The sequence below is a fragment of the Phoenix dactylifera genome, chromosome 5 (genome assembly GCF_051530095.1).
Source record: "Phoenix dactylifera cultivar Ajwa chromosome 5, Ajwa_hap1_PhDact_Kaust_v1.1, whole genome shotgun sequence".
NCBI classification, from domain to species: Eukaryota; Viridiplantae; Streptophyta; class Magnoliopsida; order Arecales; family Arecaceae; genus Phoenix; species Phoenix dactylifera.
This window is the reverse complement of record NC_143194.1, coordinates 28,103,183-28,125,231: the sequence shown is the minus strand read 5'-3', so window position 1 is coordinate 28,125,231 and position 22,049 is coordinate 28,103,183. Positions and strand designations below refer to the sequence as shown.

General features: G+C 36.9%; 1 protein-coding gene across 8 annotated transcripts; it reads right to left on the bottom strand.

The window, feature by feature from the left end:
• Positions 1 to 4,816: 4,816 nt before the first annotated feature.
• LOC103695498 (uncharacterized) lies at positions 4,817 to 21,206 on the bottom strand. 8 transcript variants are annotated; one of them, XR_602253.5, is made up of 16 exons: positions 20,652 to 21,206; positions 18,999 to 20,299; positions 18,712 to 18,890; positions 18,354 to 18,571; positions 18,096 to 18,164; positions 17,001 to 17,073; positions 16,689 to 16,845; positions 16,283 to 16,574; positions 15,922 to 16,036; positions 15,527 to 15,690; positions 15,117 to 15,191; positions 14,563 to 14,978; positions 13,998 to 14,060; positions 13,455 to 13,508; positions 13,291 to 13,318; positions 4,817 to 5,318 (listed from the first exon to the last, which is right to left on the bottom strand). XR_602253.5 is itself a non-coding variant. In XM_008776871.5 (12 exons), the coding sequence occupies exons 1-12, from the start codon at positions 21,045 to 21,047 to the stop codon at positions 14,790 to 14,792; spliced, it is 3,228 nt and encodes a 1,075-aa protein (XP_008775093.2). In that variant the 5' UTR covers positions 21,048 to 21,206; the 3' UTR covers positions 14,372 to 14,789. The 8 variants fall into 8 exon arrangements, 1 of the variants encoding a protein (XP_008775093.2); XR_003383248.4 differs by having other exon boundaries at positions 4,817 to 4,904; XR_015987241.2 differs by having other exon boundaries at positions 5,027 to 7,265.
• Between the last annotated feature and the right edge of the window lie 843 nt (positions 21,207 to 22,049).

Below are 22,049 nucleotides of genomic sequence, written 5' to 3'. Positions count from 1 at the left end.
ATCAAGTCGCGAATAACTTGACAGCAAAGCTGTTGACCATGACCGTCCTGAAACCACCATTCCCATCTCTGAACTCAATCCTCATCGCAACAAAAATTATTAGGAAAGAATGCAGTAACAAAACATGATCGCTTGAATCTCAGGTGCGAGCCACGTCACTGCAACTTGAAATATCGTCAGAATGCTGAAGAATTTGAAAAGTGTAGGCCAACAGCTGTTATCTCGGACTAAATGTGGAAGACGTATTTCATCGGCCGAACAAGATGGAATTCATGTGCGAGTGCTGCAATACGTTGCCGCTTCATTCCCCGCTTGATTCCTTAGTCTTCCGTAGCAATCGGGGACTAGTGGTTGAGCCGGTTCTCTTACATCGTTCGTTGCTCAGAAGGGGCGCACTACTGGCTGATTGGATTGCCTCCTTTATTGCTCGGCATTCTGAAAAGTTTATTTGGACTAGAGATACTAATATTCCTAATGCTCTGTTTTATTTTATTTCTGCTGATGTAATTGACTGTACTTATTTAAGAGTAATATGAAACACCGTTTTATCAAAAAAAAAAAAAAAAAAAAGAAAGAAAGAAAGAAAGGGCGCACTACCTGTTGCCCCTTTGCCAACAATGTTTCACTGCTCCATCTTTTGCGATACCTTAGGGAAGAACCCAAGAAACCAGTCGATCTAAGCCAACAAGAACAATTAACATGAAATCATGACCTCCAAATATTTGAGCTTTGATGGCTAATTAACCTGGTACAACGGCTAGTTGACAAGTATATTGAATACTGTTTCTGATCCAATCCAGCCAACAAGTACATTGGCTGCTAAAATTCATGGCATCTTCAACGAAGTGAGTTATTTTCCTATCAGGGCAATTTGGAATATCCTCGCGACCTCCCCATGTTATAAAATTCCTTTGTTTTTGGGCACCACAATCCCTTGGAATAATACTAAGGATTGGATGGATCGACAAATGATGGCAAATTCAATTGGAATGGGCTTTGAAGTTTAGAAACATAAAAGCTTCAAGCAGCTGCTGTTAGCAATGCTTATCCTAGTTCATTTTCATTGGCATCATGGAAGGGCTTCCTTTACTCTAAAACAATAATGCACTATCAGAGAGTGACAAAGTCATCGCATGGATGAAAAGTACCCAATATTCAGCTGATTCCTGCACGTTACAAAATTCGCCGTGCCACGTAGCATTAGGGAGGTGGATGTGTTAAGATTGCCAAACTTTCACGCATTCAAGTTGCCAAAATTCGTCTGCACACGTCTTCTTAAACCATATAAAAGTAGGGGTAAGTTATGCTTTTGGTTCTACAAGTTTTATAAGTATTTTTAAATAAAAATGAGACATGATTTACTAGAATTTGATAGTTATAATTAAATTATTTTAAATATTTCAAAACTTAAATTTTAATTAAATTATATTAAATTTATATCTTTACACTCAGAATCTGCTAGTTATAAGTAAATTAATTTTAAATACTTTGAAACTTAAACTTCAATTAAATTGCATTGTATCTAAAATCTGTAGCAGCTGCATGTAGCTAGACGTGCAGACAGAAGCCCCCGCGTAATACTTATATCATAAGGATGTGGGATTGATACCCCGATATCGTCCAAAATCCGAACGTGAAACCAAGATTAGGAATACGAGATTTCCAGGTTATATGCTCTTGTATAATCAACCAACATGCACCGTACCCCAAAAAATTAAAAATAAAAGAACAAACTACAGGTACTCGCAGAGAAACGAAAAAGTCTTGAAAACTACCATCTCGAGAGTTCCATCACGTAACCCAGCAGTTGACGGATACATCAATTTATTATTGCAGCTTAAGAGATTAATTTCCATGCTCGGCCCCAAGAACTACTGTTGTGCAACTCTTAGCATACCCCCTTACTACAGTATCCAGACCATCTTTTGCGAGCTATCCGGGGTAAAACAGGCAATAATTAAATCACCTACCGTGCATAGCACACAACAACCCTATTTGGCGCTCATTGAGGCTACCCTAAGGGAAAACATCAAACATTAGTTTGCAGCACGTAAAAACGAGTCGGATAAAATCCGACTGGATTCGAATAGAAATTATAGTATCCAACCAAAGCCCGATCCGATTTCAGATGTTTAATTATAACTTTTAATTGATCCAGATCCGAATTCAGATTTTAAAGTTTTATCATATAAGGCCCCAAAAATTGAACCACAATTTTGTTATGAATGTATATAGCTGGTTTATTTTACCAACTGAAGTAATCAGATCATTAAATAACTATTTCAAATATATAATACTATTTCATATATTAAGCAATATTTTTTTTGTAAAAATAAAATGTCGTTTGGTGACCCAAATAGCATCAGATGATAGTAGATCACCGGTGATTCTTATTCTAAAATAATCTAATCCCAATGATTTAAGATCACCATATTCAGTACGCTATGTTTCAATAATTTCCAAGTATCCACAAGTAACCTCTTTAAAATACCATGATAATCTAAAATCACTCACCATATAATACCCAAATTACCTCTTTTATATTCCATAGAAATATATTTATTAATCATATAAAATATATTATAATAAATATTAATATATTTATTTGCATATTAATTACTAATATATTTCAAAAAAATATTTATTAATTCTATAAATTATTAATCCTTTAAAGATAAATTAATTGTTATTATAGAATTAATATTTTTACTAATACTTATAATATATTATTTTTAATACCAATAATTATATTAATTAGGAAAACAAGACAAATAGAAGTAATATATTAAATACTTTCATTATATAAATATAAAGTACAATAATATATTTCTACTAAAATTTAAAATTATCATTGAATAGTAATATGACAATAATATGATTAATAAATAATATATTATAATATAAAATATAATAGCAATAAAATAAAATATTATATATAATTTTGATATAATATATTAACAGTATATTGATAAACCATTTTTTTCCACTAGCCGGAGCACTTTCAGCCCAAGATCACACTACCTTGGGTTGGGCGATGATTTGAGAGGTAGAGATGATTTGAAATCACTGCAACGTAGGATCACCATGGTGCAACCAAATGCGGTGATCTCATCACCTCCACCCACATCATCCTTAAACTTAGGATGATCACCCCATACCAAATAAAAACCTAAATTCATTTTTCTTTAATAAAAATAAAAAAATATTTTAGATATTTTATAAACTTTCTTGCTATAAATATTTTGAAATATTGATACCTTCCATATATTTAGGGGTGCAAATGAGTTCAGCGGTCCCAATAAAAGATTGGATCAGGTCGGATCCATGGCTAAAATTTCTAACCTAATGGGTCATTCGGATTGGATCAGATCCCTGTATAATCCAGCCACAATTCGAATCCAAATCAAGTCCGAGTCAAGATCCGAGTTGGACCTATGTACTTGGTTTCTTTTGCAATGAGTGAAAATTACATAAAGCAAGTTATGCATAATCATACAAATAAAAGTGCCTAAGCATCAAAAATTGATTCTATTACTACTAAGCTAATAATGATAGGCTCAACCTTGTTAGCAAAATAAAAAAAAAATTGTTTATGTATGATTTTTTTTTTTGAGTAGGAAAGAATTATATCTATGCTAATCCTTTTTATTCAACAGCTTTAATGCAAAATTTGTCATTCAACAATAGACAAAAGATAATCTATTCCATTCCTCTCATCATCAAACACAAGAAGAGATTAAAAGAATGGAGAGTTGGAAACTAAAACACCCCTGCACACTCTAACAGTGGACTGATATGGGTCGAGTCAAGTCGCAGGGTAGAAAATCCAAGATTGCTCCAAAAATCAAACAAATCAGGTCGAATTGGGTTAGAATTTAGTGAACCCAGATCCAACGCAAAAAATGAAATGGGTCTAATTTTAGAACCCAAACCGACCCGTAGGTTCTTTGCCTCACAGGTCCTTTAAATCGGGTCAGATCAGGTCTAAGCGGGTCAGATTGGGTCACGGGTCAACCCAACCCATTTGCAACCTTACACAGTAATATTTATATATGACTTTTCTTACAAATTTTCTAAAAATAGATAATTCCTTATTATTTTTAATTTATGCTACAATTAAATAATAATAATACTTATACAAAATAATTATCAATATTTTTATTTTATATTTTTAATCAATTTTAATATTAATATTTTAATACAAACCCAGTCAAAACAATGACTTCAATCTTGACTAGGTTAGTCGCTATGTGGATTTAACAACCATACCGTAAATATATAGTTATCTTGGATCTCAGGCAATCTACACAGTGAATTGTATTTTTTTCGTAAATGCATGGTAGATTATATTACTATCCTTTATAATTATATAATTAATATTAACTTTTTGCAATTGAATTTCATTAAAAATCTGATTATATCATATTAGTATTTTGAGTTATATCCATATTTGGATAGAAAAATATGAACATAACTAATATCTAATTTGTATCTATATATGTACAGATACATACTTAATATCTGATCTGCATCCATATCCATTTAGACCAAATATAGATGCTAGATTTGATATCCATTTTATACCATGTTCATATTCATTGAAAAATATCCTATCCACATTCATATTCATTAAAAATATAGAAACAACTACAGATATACCGGTATCCAATCCATCCATATTTAGCCCTACTATAAGAAGCAACATAAACATCGACAACTTTCACCCAGTGATAGGTTAAACTAAATTGCATATTTGCCTAGAAATGAACCAATCCAATAATTTTGTTGCAAAGCAAAAGGATAATAGAGTTAGGTCTTTCACTACTGAAACACAAGTATAATTTATGCTCTTTTAAACCAAGATGAAGCAGCTAATGGCCACAAAATGTTCAAATAAACACAGCCTGTATCATAAGAGTACAGAAAAAAAACACAACATTATTTCATAATACACCTGCGGTGAGACTGCAGTTAAAACAATCCCTAGTTAATAAAAGAACGCAAATAAATGTAACAATACTAGGCCTGAAGAAAGCAAATATTCCATTCTAGCAAAACAGGAGGAAACCCACCAACACTGGGGAAAGAATAAAACCAGCTTAATTTTACCGTGTCCTGGCGCTAAAGTTGAAATGAGCATGGCTCTAATACAGAGGATTTATGTTTGTTCATGCTCGACGACATGCGTGCATTCCATGGAGGTGGATGACACAAAAACACTATTTCTTCATAACCTTGAAAGAAATTTTACCATTCAGGAACTGTCAGAGATCTCCCAGCCTGGGTGCCCTTTGAGTACACCAACACATTGTTTTGCCCTAAAGTTATTAAAAGCATATCTAACTGCATCATGTACAAAATATGTGTAAAACCAGAGACATCTTAGAAAATGAATTATTAAGCATGTTCTCAGCAAATCCAAAAATAAATATAGACTATTGAAGATGAGGCATCATGATTGCCAAAAATGTACTTGCATCATCTGCTGAGCACAAATCTCCAGGCAAACCATTAATCGCATCAAAGAACAATCAACTGCTGGACTAAGGAGCTGAAATTCAGACATTTAATAAAATAAAACCATACAAATCTACCTACTACAAGCAGCCAGTCCCTTCTTGCAAGAGAAGAGGGGCTTGACAAATCAAAAGCTCGAGTACTCTTAAGACTCTCTCGCTGCAAGCAAAGGAAGAAAGAAAATCTAATTTGCAAAATTTGCAACCAAATCTTTAGTGTTTGGGGTTATCTGGCATGCAGATAAGACCCAACAAAGAATAGATGTCCCTCACCACCGTCCCAAACTCTTGGATGTATCAGCTTCTCTACTATGTTTCAACAGCTTATGTAGGACTTGAAACACTATGTTCGTGCCCACCTAAGGTGGGTCCACATGCACACCATGAACAAATTTACCCATACCTAGAACAATGGGAAAATCCCCAAGCGGTTCATAACATAAGCCTTCAGCATGAATTGCTCTCACTTTACTGACCCTCTGTTAAGTGAAAAATAAAGGCAGCAACCACAGCCCACATAACTTATAAAACAGCATATTAATGAAAGACTTAATTATTATTAAAATACAACCAATATGTCTTTCGACATGACATCTCAAATTTCTAAGATGCTAGCCATTAGTGAACGCATATAAAGAAGACATAGGAGCTTTGAATTTTTAAATATAACCTAAAAGATTTCATCTATCAACTTTTGTTCCCTAAATACCCTTCCCCTTCTCTCCTATTGTTTAATTTCTTGTGATGAGAATCTCTTCTGCTATAAATGGTAATCTATAATGCATCTCTATGTCGTCCCTCTTCATTCGACATATTTAATTTCCATTCCAGAGTTTTACTCAGTCTGTCCTATACCTAGGGGTGTGAACAAACCTAGCTGCACATAAGCAGCTTGGGGAGCGGCTCGCTAAGAACTCGTTTGAACTTGTGCTCACCTAGGAAAAGAGCCAAGCCTGAACACTCTCGGCTCAGCTCGGCTCAAAACTTGAGCTTGTGCGGTTATGTCATAATGTCCCTAAAATGGCCCTGTATCCTTACAGCTTTACCTAGCTCTTTTAGACACGAAAGAGAAGGTGCCAAATGGACTCCAAATCACGTTGTTGTCACATAAATATCTTTACCAATAATTCTTTCACATAGGGTTTCCAAAGATTAGACCAAACTAGAGACGGCACCCTCCTCCAAGAAGAGATTTTGGCGAAGAAAGATAGAAAGGAAACAGAGGGGGATAGAGTGCGAGGAAAAGAAATTTTACCACGGAATCCAGCGAGAGCCCAAGCATCAACCTGAAAAGTAATCAGCCTCATGTGTGCAAATCTCAAGTGCAGGCCAATCATATTGCCAGACCTCAAAAACTCATGGAGTGGCACAAGTTCGCTCATATCAGACCCCAAAGAACCCCTATTTCTCAGTACCAGCCCAGCAACATTAAGGGAGCTTGATGACCTACCCATGATTTGCTTCAACCCATCCTTCGCATACCTGGCAATCAAGAAAAATTCCTCCTACCAGTGGTGGTGTTCCAGGAGCAAGGAATCGCATCACTGTTGGGAACTCTTGTACTTGCTCAAGCCCAACAACAACTTGGCCACCTTCCTATCCATGCAGCTGCCACTGAGTTTGTACATTTGGTGAGCCACAACCTTCGATCAGCCAAAATTGCTATATCATTCTAAGTAGGCGAGCAAAGGAATAGCAAAGTGACAGCAACATCCTGAGGACGTACCAACCACCATAGCGATATCAAACCTATACACGGTATGAGGAGTGTATCGAGTATCAGTATGCCAAACCCCTCTACTGGGCGTGCCAACACTGTGCCAAGACGTTATCGATGCAAGATTCAGTACAGAGACGGCAAACCTTGAGCAAAATAGAAATTTTAATGGTTGAAAAAACATAAAAATAGTTTTCAGCTTCTACCGAAGTTCTGCAAAACAACAGTCCTAGACTCCTAGTATTGCCCAATTTGCAAAGACCCTTCAATGTTATGGCCAATATGGGAGCAAATCCTCCTACATGATAGGAATCAAGTACCATATCACTCAAATGCTCTAGGGGTCATTGTCATATTATCCAACATATGACAAAGAGTCGTGTCATCTACATCAAGCTGTGAAGCATCAACGATTATACTTGCAAAACAAAAGAGATAATTGTGCACCCAAATCACAAGCCACTTCAGTTTCTCCGTACATAGTCCAAGTTGCAATAGGCTCGTCAAATGAAGTGGATGATTTATCTACAGCAATTCAGCCCAATGATCAAATATAGGAAAAACGCTATAAACAAGTTAGCTAATCTATTGTCCAAGCCTCCATCTACAATGTTCTCCAATCTATTGGTTGCAAAGTAGATTTAGCCACAAGGTCATATGAAGTATAAGAACCTCTATGCCAACAAGTCCAAATTTTCAAAACAACTGAGGAAATTGAAGAAAGGCTTGCTAACAGAGTTCACCTGAAGAATGGACTGCTATATAGGGGAAACATGTTTATATATCCCTCGAGCTGCCCATAAGGTACATTTGATTCAAAAGGCTTACACTTCAAAGGTTGCAATACACTTTGGAGCAGAGAAGACTAATGAACTTGAAAAGGTATGTCTATTGGCCCAAGATGCAACAAGATGTAGCCCACTTCATCAAGGGTTGTGTACTATATGGCACATCGAAGCCCTTCGATAAACTAGGATCATATAAACCATTACCAGTACCTAGCAGACCTTTGGAGAGTTGTCTCAATGAAATTCTCAGGAAAATTGCCAAGGACGAGATGCAGCCACGACTACTTGTTTGTGATGGTTGATCGATTCATCAAGATGGTGTGCCTAATTCCCTACAAGAAAATAGGGACGAGAGGAGAGGCAACTTACGTTCTTTCAGCATGTATGAAAAAACTTCCTACTGCCTTCTTCCATAATTTTAGAACAAGACAGTCATTATCCAAGTAATATTTGAAGAATTTTACGGGATATGATAGAGATACCAAATTGAAGCGGAGCATATCATATCAAATTGAAGCAAAGCACTAACTTCAACCCATAGATGATGGACAGACAGGAGTTGTGGATTGTACTACGATGCACCCCCTTCCAGGTTATAATTTCAAGCATATGAAGACTTAGGATGATAGCTTGTCATGCCTCCGATTCACATAGGATTGAGCTATCCTGGTTCTACACAAGAGTCACTATTTGAGGTCAACTAGATATATCTACCACAGAGCCCCTCCGTCATGTAGTTCATAGTTGGTTGTGCACCAAAGAACAACATGGAGAAGAGATACCCAGGCATGAACTCAAAGATTTGTGGAGAATATCATAAATATACATCAAGAGCTGAAGGCACAGCTGCAAAGATCACAATAATAGTACTGAACGGCATGACAAGCATTGCCATGAAGTGCAACTTCCAAGAGGGAGAGCTAGTCTGACTCTCCTCGAGGAAAGAAAGGTTGAAAGGCGAAGGAGGAAAATGAAGGCAATTTGAAATGGTCCATTCAAAATTTTGAAGAAGAGAGGGAAGAATACCTTCCAGCTTGATTTGCTGGCATCTATGGAGATGTACTCAATAATCAATGATGAGAATTTGAAGTTGTTTGAGCCTTCCATGTTAGATGAAAAGTCCAAGAGAGTCAGTGCTACCAGCTGTAGACTATCTATGGGTAGAGCAAGAAAGGTCATTAGATGAGGATTGTATCATTGAGCAAAAGATTATAGAAATCAGACATAGCAGGAATTGGTCTTTTCAGATCAACCAGAAAGGTAGCTTCCTAGAAAAGCCAAGTAGTTCGGTCGCGAGATAGGGAAGCATGTGTTTCCTTATCTTCAATTCTAATTTAGTAAAAGTTAAATCCCTCAAACAAGAAGAACCCTGATCCAAGAAGACCACCAGACTCGAAGTGAACTCAAGCTACTATGGGGAAGAATGGATAGGATCCAAAAACGAGATTCACCAAATCAAAAAGCCGAAGCATGTGCCAGACTTCCGAAGACTCTAATCTCTACGCATACAATATCCAATTATGGTGCTCCTTTTTTTCAAAATGGATAACTTTTCGAGGCCTATGACGTGGTGCCACCCCTAAGGGTGTGGTGCACTGAGCAATCAAGACCAAATTCTATAATTTGGACTTGAAACGAACCAATCGAGGCAAAAAAATTCTTTTCAAAAAAGACTTTGACCAGGCATGTCTCCTAGTTCAGAAAAAATTAAGCGAAGCAGCAAAAATAAAGCTGATGTAGAAGTTGAGATTTACTTCCTATAGGATTTTAGCTTTATGTTGATTACTTCTAATAGTCATGTCTATCTTGGAAAAGTTGTAGCCTTTTTGAACTAGAAGAGAAACCCGACCAGAAATATGCAATAATGGACCTCACTAGTATAAATAAAAACTTTGTAACTTGATTTTATGATTCATTAAGGAAATAAAAGGGACCTAAATCCTACTTTCGCCAATGTTCCTATTTTCAAAATTTTCTTTTACAAGATTCGAGTTGAGCGGGTTAAAAAAAATTCTTCCTTCTCCCAGATTACATCATATATTGCAGGGCAAGATGATTCAATTGCACATTAGCAGTGACAATTTCAGCTTCATTGAGACACAATTTGACATTTTTCTCAAATTGTGAATTTATGAGGTAACGGAAAATATATGATGCAACGATGTCACAACAAAACTTTTCAATGGAAATTTGCAAAACAGTGGTTCTTGATAATAAAGCTAATGTATCAAACTCATGAGGATTTAAAACAACTAATTTGCACATATTCTTCACTCCAAAAGACATTACTAATACTCATCACTACAGAAATAAGTTTGCATCACTGTAGTATTCCAACTTTTCCATTGAATGAAAATGTGAAGAAATTAAAGACTATTTCTACATAAGTTCATTTGTACTAGTAAGGAATGCCGCAGAAAGCAAAAGAAGGTTTTACATGATTCTGTATATTGTCTAATTGAGTGAAAATAGTAAGCATCTCTAGCATCATGCTATATTGCACTTTAGAGGCAAAATCAGGTATTGACGTATAATATTCATAGAGTGCACATTCTGTAAATAATAACCACCACCATCATCACTACAACAACATAATAGTAGTCCAATCATCCATGAAATTAACATTTTTAACTGACACTGATCTAACTTGCACTGCATCTTAAGTACATCACTTATCATCTATCTATCACTCTAACAACATCTCTAATCCACTATAATATCACATTTCAGCTGGACTGTCATGCCCTAATGCCACAACATTACCACTATCTTGATCAAACCCTTAGTAATCAACCTATTTATGCAAAAATATTAGCACCTAAAAAATGATATCCAACACCAATATCAATTTTGGCTGCTTTCATGAGGTCAATACGACCCTGAATCCCTGATAACATTTCTGCATTCACAAAGTACACGTGGATCTCAAAACAGGCATCCAGCAAAAGGAGTTGTACTTATTTACGATATATTAAAGATTATAACCACCTTAGCATTTTCATAAAACATTCTGTAAAAGGTGAATTATGGTAGAGCATGGACTCAAGAAGCCTTAAAAAGAAGCCAATCATGGTAATGCTCACAAGGCTGAAGGCACATTATAAAACTTAAAAGAATGTTTCAGCATGTTCTAGAATGTTTAAAAATTCCTACCTTATTGGGAACGAAAAAAATATCCATCAAATTTATTGATTTTCACAGTAGTCCTGTACAATTGGATGACCATTATTTAGCTCAAAGCAAAATATTCCTTGAAGTAAGTCAACCAAAAATGAACCCATCTTATTAATGCAAAACTCGAAATATTATTTTAGGTAGTATTTTGAACCTGCTGACCCAGCCTAACACAATATTGCTGCTCAGGTTACTTGTCAAGGTCCAACCACAAGTCAATTAAGAGTCAAACACTATTGTCCCTGTTCCTCTACCAGATGCCCCTCCCAATAACATCTATTTTCCCCTCATTGAAACTCCTCCATGAGATAGGTCACCAAAAGCCAACATCTATGATCTCTTAGCGACAATCAATGATAATTGTCATCCAATCCCCCCTAATGTGATCTGCAACAGAAAGGAGCTTCCAGCTTCCACAGAGACAGAGAGGCTTGTTCTTAAGAAGAGGGAATGAAAATCCTAAGGTTTTCTGAGTTAGGGGTTAGAGTTTTCTCTTTTTGCCACGAGGAGTCGATGGAGCATGAAGAGAGGCTACAACAAGCTCTCATAGAGGCAGTAGTTTATAGTATGATCTGGTAGGAGGAAGATCAAAGTTATTCATAATAGGCAGCTAGGTCTTCACCCCCAGGTTAGCATCTAAGTTGAATTCCATGCTGTCAAGGCTATGTTTAGATGGAGACTTTTGTCCCCATCTATGTTTCATCAACTGCTCCATCGAGCATGAAGGATAAAAGGAACGAAAAGCGTTAGGAAGGAAGATATGTAGCAAGGTCACTTCTCTCATCACTATTTTAAGTTATGGTCCAATGCTTTACCAGATGATTCAGGCTGAACAGTTCAATTGATCCAGTGAGGTTTCTTAACAAAATTCAGGTCTAGGTCTGGTCCGACCAAAATTTCCAATCAAGTGATATGTTCAGATGAAAGAAGCAAACAGAAGAGAGAATTGAAAGGCTCTTGCTAAATTAGTACCGAAAGCAATGTAAAATAAACCCAGAAGAATGTCTTTTCATGTATTAATTGATTAAATATCAAGCTATTCTGACAAGTTATTGCATAATCTACACAAGATTTTCAGCATCTTTTATCATTCTATATTTAAAAGGATCCTCTGTCTTGAAAAATCACAATTGTAGAATGCTAAACACAAACATGATCTGCGCACATTTTAGGACCGAGCTTTTTCAGCGACTAGTAAATTTCAAATATTTTTTGCATTGTTGAGGACAAGCACCAAGTTAGGCTGAAATTGACCTAAACACCTCAACATTGGCCCATGCTTAAAGTTTTGTTAAAACATGTTACAAACTGTCACTGGAAGCAGCCATAGCAACAAATTGAACTATAACAACCACAGCTTTGTATCAAATCGCAAAGCAAAGTAAAACTTTTACCATCTTCAACTGTGCCCTCCCCAACCCCCAAAAAAACCAAAAAAAAGGGGAATAAAAAGCACGAAAAATCAGACAACGTAAAGAGGTTACCATATATGCAGCATATGAAGTCAAAGCAATCTAATAAACTTAAAATCCATTGCACTTATCTCAGCTGGATAGCAACCTCTCCTCTTCAAAGAGGTCCAAATTTTACTAAGGATGGTGGCACTCCCACCTTATTCATCAAAAAATAATAATGTTATTGCTAAGTTACCAAAAATTATCATAACAAAATCACGATAAAATGAGTTGGCAAAAGAAAAGGTTGAGATGATTCAACTGAATCCATCTATCTAAATATCCAGTTCAATTGAAAGACTAATACAAGCTAACTTGGTAAAATCCAAAATAAATAAAGAAGATATAAAACCACACCGTATTGCTAGAAAATATGTAACATGCAAAAAAAGAAAAGGAGAAAAGAATCCTCAACCAATGTAAGCGAACTTATCTGGTACAAATGAATTGATCATGACTGTTCTATATAGTACATTTTTCCAAATGAGCCACGTTCATGTTTCATATACACCATATATCAAAACAAATTATATCAATAAGATGCCACTAAGAATATTGCTAATTTACTTTAGCTCCAAATTCTGACTGAAATTGCCCAAAGCATCCTGAAAATTAATAAGAAGGAAAAATAGGAAACTTACCGAATCTCCAAAAAAATAGCAATTGCACCTAGAAAAAGGAATGCCATGTTAGTAAGTCTTGTACAAGAAAGGAGTTTAGCTCATCAATTATAATAAACCTTAAATTAGAAGATAGTGACTGATAAATTGGAATAACTTGAAATCAAACATAGTGGAAATTTTACCATTTAAAATTTTCATAGCACCAGACATGCATCCACCAGTCTCCTATGCAAAGTCTTCCAGAACACCAAAGCAAATATCAGTTTTGGTAGACTTTTGTCAAGGTTATGTACAGAAAAAAAAGCAGGAAGAAAGCACACATTTAAAGCTATCATAAAGCAGAGTAACTGATTTAGCTGATCAAAATATCTTATTAGTATGTCAAATGAGTAAGTTCATGAGAATAAAAGATGAACCTAAAAAATAATTCCAGAAAACCTATAGGCTCGTAATTCTCATCAAAAAGAGGGAGAAAAAGAAAAAGAACTGCACATTGCACATGAATCCTACAGAACATTTTGATACCTAAAGAGTTTATACGGAAAAGGATATTTTGGTCAAGTAAATAGAGATATATAGGATCACTCAATGTCATACACTACACCCTTCCTATCGCATTGTGCAATTAAACTTCAAGACTAGTATAACAACAGTATTATAGCCAGAAAATGCCACTTTTAAAGATTTCAAACACATTAAGCTTCCCAGCAATCAAACCAGGGTACCTTCTTTTGGTTGCCTTTTAGCATCTAAAACATTGTTGCTACCCTCATAGCCTGGCAGAAACCCTGAACGAAAGACAGAATTAGACTCTCCAAGGACCAAACAAATTTGATAAATGAAATAACACTGCAAAAACTAACTATTGACAATAAGAATAAAGATGATAATTTCAAGATTAAGATGTCAAAATCTGCAGACAAATAGCCCAGTTACATCAACAACCGGACGGACAACATCATGTCTGATAGTAAGGAAATAACATAAAAATGAAGAAAGCCAAGTGATAAAATTTATAAAGTGGCATAAGATTTTAGTATCCAAAACGTGGAAAGGGTCTAGGTGCAACCACCAGTTCCGAAGACCACAAACAGCAATATTTTCATCCTCACAAGAATTTCATTCGCTAAAATAGAACACATTTCTAATTCTCAGTTCTGTAGGGTAGCTCAATTTGAAGTTCAAATAACTAAAAGCGGAATTAACAAGGACATTTTTTATAGATGCTCAAAAGCCCATGATCACGTATGAATTACAAGAGATGAAAACGCCTTTGGCGAGTTGTCTTACAAGAAACAGAACACATCCCACTGATAAGAATTGCCATGCAGGAAGGTCGGTTTTTTTCAACCATCATCTCTTCCAGCTTCATCCACGCATTCCAAACTTAAAGCTCCGATGCAGCGGGGAAAAGACAGATAAATGCCGAAGAATTAGATGACTAAATAGAAAGTTAGATCACAAGGAAGAGGCATGCTCAACATCATATTTGCAGTCAGAAAAATCAGCATCTTAGTTCACTTGCCCGTGATAAATGGATGACTCAACGCTTGAGATACTGTCATCCTCTTTTCTGGATCCAATACAAATATTCTTTCTAAAAGATCTTTAAAATTGGATAACATTTTGGGATCCTCTCCAGGATAGCTTGACATGAGAGCACCAATGTCCTTTGGCTTAATATTAAGAAGCAGTCTCTTAACAGGCTGTAGGGAAGAAAAAGAAACAAAAGAAAATGGTGAGCACTTGTGCATTTCAGATTGCACTGCTTTTTTTTTATTGCAGATACCTAAAATTAACTTCAAATAGTGACTTAAAGAAGATATCCATAGAAGAGTAGTGACCTTCTTTGTAACAGGATCCTCCTCTGTTGCATGAAAATTTAAATCCTGATCAAAATGCTGCTCAGCAAAAGCACCCTGTATAGAAATATCAGATAAGCGCACATAATCAAAAGCACAGCTAAAAGAGTAAAAATATCATTTATATAGTTTGATGTTATGAAGGCACAAATGATTTTCTAGATCAAAAACGAAGCAATTAATTAAAATGGTTTAACTTCAAGTTCTAATGCATGAAACAATGCAATGATGTGCCACAACTAAATGTCCAACGAAAAATAAAAAAAGAAGTATCAATATTCTGAAACATTGAAACCCGTGATCTCCATGGAGTAGTACTCAATTATAAATTATGAAAACAACCTCTTCTATTAAAACAGTAAACATCACGAAAACTTTCTTTAACACCTTACCTTCCGGAGCATCTTCTTTGGGAAAGGACCTTTCAACTCCATGTGCAGTCGAAGCATATCATTGTTTGATGGACCAGGAAAAAGGACTTTCCCCGTATAAAGTTCATATAAACAGCAACCAACTGACCACATATCCATCGGATGATCATACGGCAATCCAAGAACTGCCAAGGAAAATTCCAGTCATCACAGGATATATAATTGGGCCAAATCTAACCAAAAGCATATCAGTGGTATAAGCAAAACTACGAACAAGCATACTGCATGCATGCACAGGCACAATCTACCACACAGGCGCGTGCACATGTACCAGAATGTGCAGCACTGTAGAATCACAGTTAATGAAACTATAAGAAGAAATGCTAAGCATGAAGAGTGTCAAATGCAGAACTCACTTATTTCTGGGGCACGATAGAAGCGGCTGACCAAGTATGGTGTTATTTCATTCTTACCAGCAAACATAGCATTGCCAAAATCACAGAGCTTTAGCACATTTTTAGCCTCATTTACCTGCACATAGCAATATTACAGCATCAAGGAGGAGAATATGTTAATCCAGCAAGCTTTTTTCAGTAAAGACAACACAAATAGAAATTGGTACACTCTAATATAAAAACTTGGTATGTTTTCAAAACAAACATCGTGTTTGCGCAGAAGCATATGCACATATGAGCACAAAGAAACATGCTTCTTATTATGTGAATGGTGCACCATATTAAACTGCAAAATAATGCCACAAAGGATGAGAGGGTGTACCAGCATGTTATCTGGCTTTATATCACAGTGCAGAACGCCACAGTTTCTTAGATGCTTCAGCGCAATAAAAAGCTGTTTAGCATATGCCCTCACAGCAGTCAATTTAAGCCCAATATTACGACCAAATTTCTTTAGAACCTCACGCAGATTCATATGAAGAGATTCAAAAACTAAACAAAGATGATTCCGATACTTGAAACTTGAAAGAAACCTAACACAGTGGCGCTTGTCCTCAGGATCCGCGCCTGCCAATTTCTTCAGTATGACCAATTCCTCTAGACCTGCCTTATACCTTGTATATTTACATCATAAGACAACATTCAAATGATTTAGAGGGTAAGCAATCATGATTAACAGAATTTAAAATAACTTCATCTCAAAATTAAACATTTTGATGTTCACTCACATGGTATCATTGTTGCGTATGATTTTTATGGCTACTTCTTCAGGATCACCTTTCCCAGCTTTAAGATCCTTCGCACGAACAACACTTGAAAAAACACCCTTGCCATGAGCTGCAATAACTTCATAATGACCATCAAGCACTTCTCCAAACCTATAACCTGCAAATGGGAGGGGGAAAGGCAACTTCCAACTGTCATAAAGTCCCAAGATGTAAACAGTGTATACCTAATATTCACTATCATTAAAAGCAGCAAGCAACATTAAACAAAATATGCTTTCTATATGTAAACATGACTAAGGCATCAAAACTTACTATAGTAACCCTCTGCATCGTCCCAGTTGTCATGGAGACCACTTTTATCAATTTGCAGGTCGTCTCCTTTGCCCTGCACAAGATACACATAATATAATCAATAATTGCACTAGAGCTTAGAAATATCTAAATATTCCCTATCACATTTAATCTGCAGTAATCAAAGAAATTAAGAAATCCCATTATAATGGATATATGAAGGCAAATTAAAAGTACAAAAATTCAAAATCATAAACTGCAATTAGAAGCAGAAGACACAAGAATGTGTAGTCCCTGCACAAAATGCACATACACATCAAGAATCAAGTTTTTGTGTGTACCATTTTATACCTATAGCGGTAGCATGCCTGCAGGTCATCAACACAGTGCAATGGTGCCTACCAAATGAGACTGATAGGCAGCAATACTAGCTTTTATTTTATTAGCCATGCCCAGTTATATTGAACAGCTTTGTTTCCATTCAAGACAATCAGAACTCTTACTAATCTGGCTCTTGCTGCATTAATTTCGCTCCTTCCATCATTCACCACTTATCATATTTCTCTTGCTTTCGTTTTTTCTTCAACCTAAGGATGAGATATTGCCCCCAGAATGCTATTGACATTCCCTTTATCAAAGTTCAATATCAAATATCTAAAATTTCAGAATTGAATTGAAGATCAGGACCCATATTTGAGATATGGGGTTCAAAAAGAAGCTGCAACTAATTTTTCTTAACCATCAGAAGGGGCATGTTCAGACAAAAAGAGTAAGACCAACCATATTGGTGGATCTGGCATGACATAAAGTAAATAAATAACATAAAATATTATATATGTGTGAGCCTTCAAGATGCACATGTTTAATTTTTCTCAACGAAGCTCCCTTTTTTAGACATAGCGACATATATCTCAAAACAAATGATTTCCACCAAGTGTGTCGTCTTATGCATTGAGACTCAATTTCAGACACAGACAGCTTTTGTTCAATTGTTAAGAATGGAGCACAAAACCAAAAGGTAAAAGTAAAGAATTGCAACAATATGATGCTAACAATAAATAATTTACTGCAAGTAGATCAACAATATAGGATAAAAATCTGTGCATAACAAGTTACCGATTTACGAACTCCAGCAGGTGATTCTCCAAAGATGTCATCAGAAAACATATCTGTTGATCTTTCACTCTGTAGGGTAAAAAATTGTTCAGAACAAATCAATTAGCATCTTTTACTCAATTATGAGTAAAAAAAATCAAAAATGAATGAGGAAACCACTAAATAAATGCTTAACAAGCATCAGAAGTTCAAAACTTATTTTGGATAAACAGAAATGGATGTATTAAGATGAGAGTCATGCCAGATTGAACAACAAACCTTGGGAGTGCCCTCCCCAAGCTCCCGAGCACCAGTTGTTCTCTCATTAACTGACCGTCCATTTTGCGTAGGTGACTTGCCCACAGAAAACGACAGATCAGCAACATAAATATCTGAAGTATCATGCCTATTCTCAGGCTCCTCATAGTGAGCCTGTTTATCAGCTTTAATAGAGTTTAGCTCCTGCAGCTTGTCCTTATCAATAGATGCCTTTTCCTCTGGTACATATATATATTTATAAAGAATAGATGGGATCAATTTGACTTGTAGGGAAAACAAAGGTAGATATTGGAACAGAAATTATATCCTCTATTTCAAGTGGCATGCACTAAAACAGCTTGATGGCAAAATGAGTTACCTTTCTCATTATCATTAGATGAAGATTCCACATGTTGTTGCAGTTGCTGCTGCTTGTATTTTTCCAGGATAGCTTGCCTCCTTTTTCTGCTTTCCTCCTTGATTTTATCAACATCTTCCTCATCCTGTTTTGCAAGCTGTTGTTCAATTCTTTCTTGATAGTCCTCTTCATCTTCCTCCCTGTCATTAACAATTCCATGCACATCACATGAAGCGGGATATATAAATAAACAAAAATAAGATATTGTGTTTAATCTCATTAACAAATCTAATATCTAATGAGTGTACCTGATAGATTCCACTTTTTCTTCTTCACGGTTGTTTCTATTGTAACAACTTTCCTTGCTAGACTCTTTAGATCTTGTTTTCTCGTTGCGATGTTCCACTTCAACATATCTTGAATGCCTATAATCCCTATGCCTGTCCTGACTACTAACCCTATCCCTTTCCATCAGTCTACTTTGTTCTCTATCTATATGCATATGCGTGTCCCCATCTCTAGCCCGATTCCTACCCCTATCTTCGCCATCTCTGTCCCTTTGACGATCACCATCAACATCCCTTAGCCTCTCCCTCTCTCTATACCTCTCCCTACTCGTATCTCTTAGCTTCTCCCTATCTCTGCCTTTACTACTACTGTATGTTTCTCTTTCCCTGTCTCCATCCTGACTTCGAAGCTTGTCCTCCCGCCTATCATGTCTGCTATAGCTACTGCTTCTCTCCCTTTCTCTACGAGCAACCTTATCCACTTCCATGCTATCTCTGTCTCTAAGTCTGTTACTGTACCTTTCTCTCTCCCTTTCTCTTTCCCGAGTGCCATGCCTGTCCTCCCATCCATCAAGTCTGTTATAACTACTACTCCTCTCTCTTTCCCTGTGTACCCCTCTTTCACTTGTTCGACTTCTGGCTGCATATCTGTCCAACTCATTCCTACCAGTACCTTGCAACTCAAATGGTCCAGATTGAGCACCACCATCTGCATAAGAATCTGAACTCCTTTCATTAGATCTCTCCCTCATACGGTCACAGGACCTTGATCGATCCCTATGATTGGTTTCACCAGTGCGCCTGCTGTAAGATGGAGATCGTCTGGTGTCTTTGTATCTCTCCCGGAAATTTTTGGGTGATATGGATCTATCCTTCTTATGTAATACTTTACTGTCAGCATCTCGTGGTTCCCTATGCGGCCTCTCCAAGTTATGATCAGAATCTTCAATATCATAGTCATCCCTTTTCCTGTGCTTATGCAAACTTTCTCTAGACACAGGAGATCCTGATCTCAACCGACCTTTTGTACCATGTGTAACAATACCCTTGTGCTTCTTTTCCTTCTCGTTTCCTTTCAAAGGTGACTTTGGTTGTTTTTGTCTGGCTTCATTCTCCCCATCACTTGCTGATATAGTACCAGACTCCCAAGCACGTGTCCCTCCATTTGCATTATATCCCTTCACTTGAGCTTCGTCCTTGCCACTAAACTTCTCAAAATTCTGAGATTTGTCCGACATGCTTTCATCTGTCAATGTATTCTGATTAAAATTAAGCACCTTCAGACTATTGGTTGACAGCGCATCTTTCTCCCTGGAAGCTACCTGTAATTAACCCCAAAAGCCAACTGGTAAATCATGTACTTCCAAAATATCCAGAAAGTTTGAGCTAATCGATGAAGAATTATCAAGCCTACCAACTGGGACAGAATAAAAAAAACCGAGAGATTCTTCATTTCGATGGTTAAATAACAAGAAAAGAGCTTTTCCACAATGAACTTCAGCAGCTGATCTTGTTAGTTCATATACAGGTCATGTTGCGTCTCTTTCTCTAATTTCTACTAGTTCGATGAAATTCTAAGGAGTAAATCCCCAATCAAGAAGATGAAACGTAATAACAAGAAAGGAACGCAGTCAAACACACATTTCAAAAGCATCAAGAGATCTCGAAACAGACCCGTTTGGAATCAGCATCGGCACCTTCCGCCTTGATCTCGCCTGATTCAACATCGGAAGCCCCTTCTAACTCCATGCCGACGCTTTTCTTGCCGTTGATTTCTCCACCTCCCTCTTCGTCTTCAAGAATCTCTCCCTCCTCCCGGTCGTCATCACCAGGCTTCGGAACGGCAGAGGATGTCGCATCCGCCTCCGCCACGGGAGCGGCGTTCTCCGCCTCGTCCCTCTCCCCGCCGTGCTTGCTGTGATGGTCGTGGCGGCGGCGGTGGTGGTGGCGGTGGCGGTGGCGGTGGTGGTGGTGCTTCCGGCGCTTCGACGACTCCTCTGGTTCCTGGTCGTCCACCGACCTCCAATGCTTGCCGGCTGAAGGAGGAGACGATGGCTCGTCGCTGGCCATGGGAAGGGTTGATTTGGGGGATGATTAACGAAATTAGGGTTAGGGTTAGGGCTTCGAACGCGAAGAGAAAGAGGGGAGGAATAATTTTATTAGAAAGGAGCTGCTCCCATATCCCTTTTTTTTTCCCGAAAATATCTTTATCCTCCCGGACTCGCCTTCTCCGCGTCTTCCGAACCATCGGCTATAAATAGGCATTGGAATGCATTACTTTTCATATACTCCCTGGTGAAAAAGTTATGACAATGAAGTCCCCACCGTCTGAAAATTGTAAGTTCTTTGCGAACCTAGGATGATTTTTTTTTTTTTTCTAAAACAAAAAGAAAGGAAACTTCACCTGCATAGCAGCCTCCATCGGACCCCCTTTACCAGAAAATGTTCGATGCGGATAGAAATTTTACTCATACCCTCTCCGACCCGTGAGTCACCCAACGTATGAGTACGTCACCCCAACTCCATCTCAGTGCTAGCTGGTACAGATAGCGCTCCCACCGTGCATGTCCAAGCAGAGGGCAGTCGGTCCCCACATTTAATCGATGCCTGCACGTTTCAAACCTAAACCGTGCCGGTAGAAGCAAAGCTCCTTTCCAACTATGCTACCACCTTGGTGGCAAGGACGATTAGTTTGCCTAAAAAAAATCTTTTTTTCCTGCTAAAGAAATTTATACCAATTTTAAATATAATAAAAAACTAAATATACACCCAAACATCCCGGAAGCTCGAGAAGAAAAAAAATAAAAATTAAAGGCAGGTATCTATTTAGAATTACTTGTGCATCCTTGATAAAGGGATCTATGGTTTTGATGCAGGGACTTCCAAGACATTTATCCATTCTTTAATCTAAGCAAAAGGTAGAATAATTTAGTGTTTGACAAAATTCAAATCTTTCACAAAATCCGATGCACCTTATTCATTTTTTTTCTTTGTATTTATATACCCAACTAAATATCAAAATATCTATATTTTATGGTATAAGTCCTATCCCTCCAAAATATAAGGTATAAG

Coding starts and splice junctions, on each gene's coding strand:
- LOC103695498 (XM_008776871.5), bottom strand. CDS start 21,047: ATGGCCAGCGACGAGCCATCGTCTCCTCCTTCAGCCGGCAAGCATTGG. Junction 18,891..18,998: donor GAAAAAGTGGAATCTATCAG/GTACACTCATTA, acceptor TGTTAATGACAG/GGAGGAAGATGAAGAGGACT. Junction 14,979..15,116: donor AGGATCCTGTTACAAAGAAG/GTCACTACTCTT, acceptor TCTTCCCTACAG/CCTGTTAAGAGACTGCTTCT.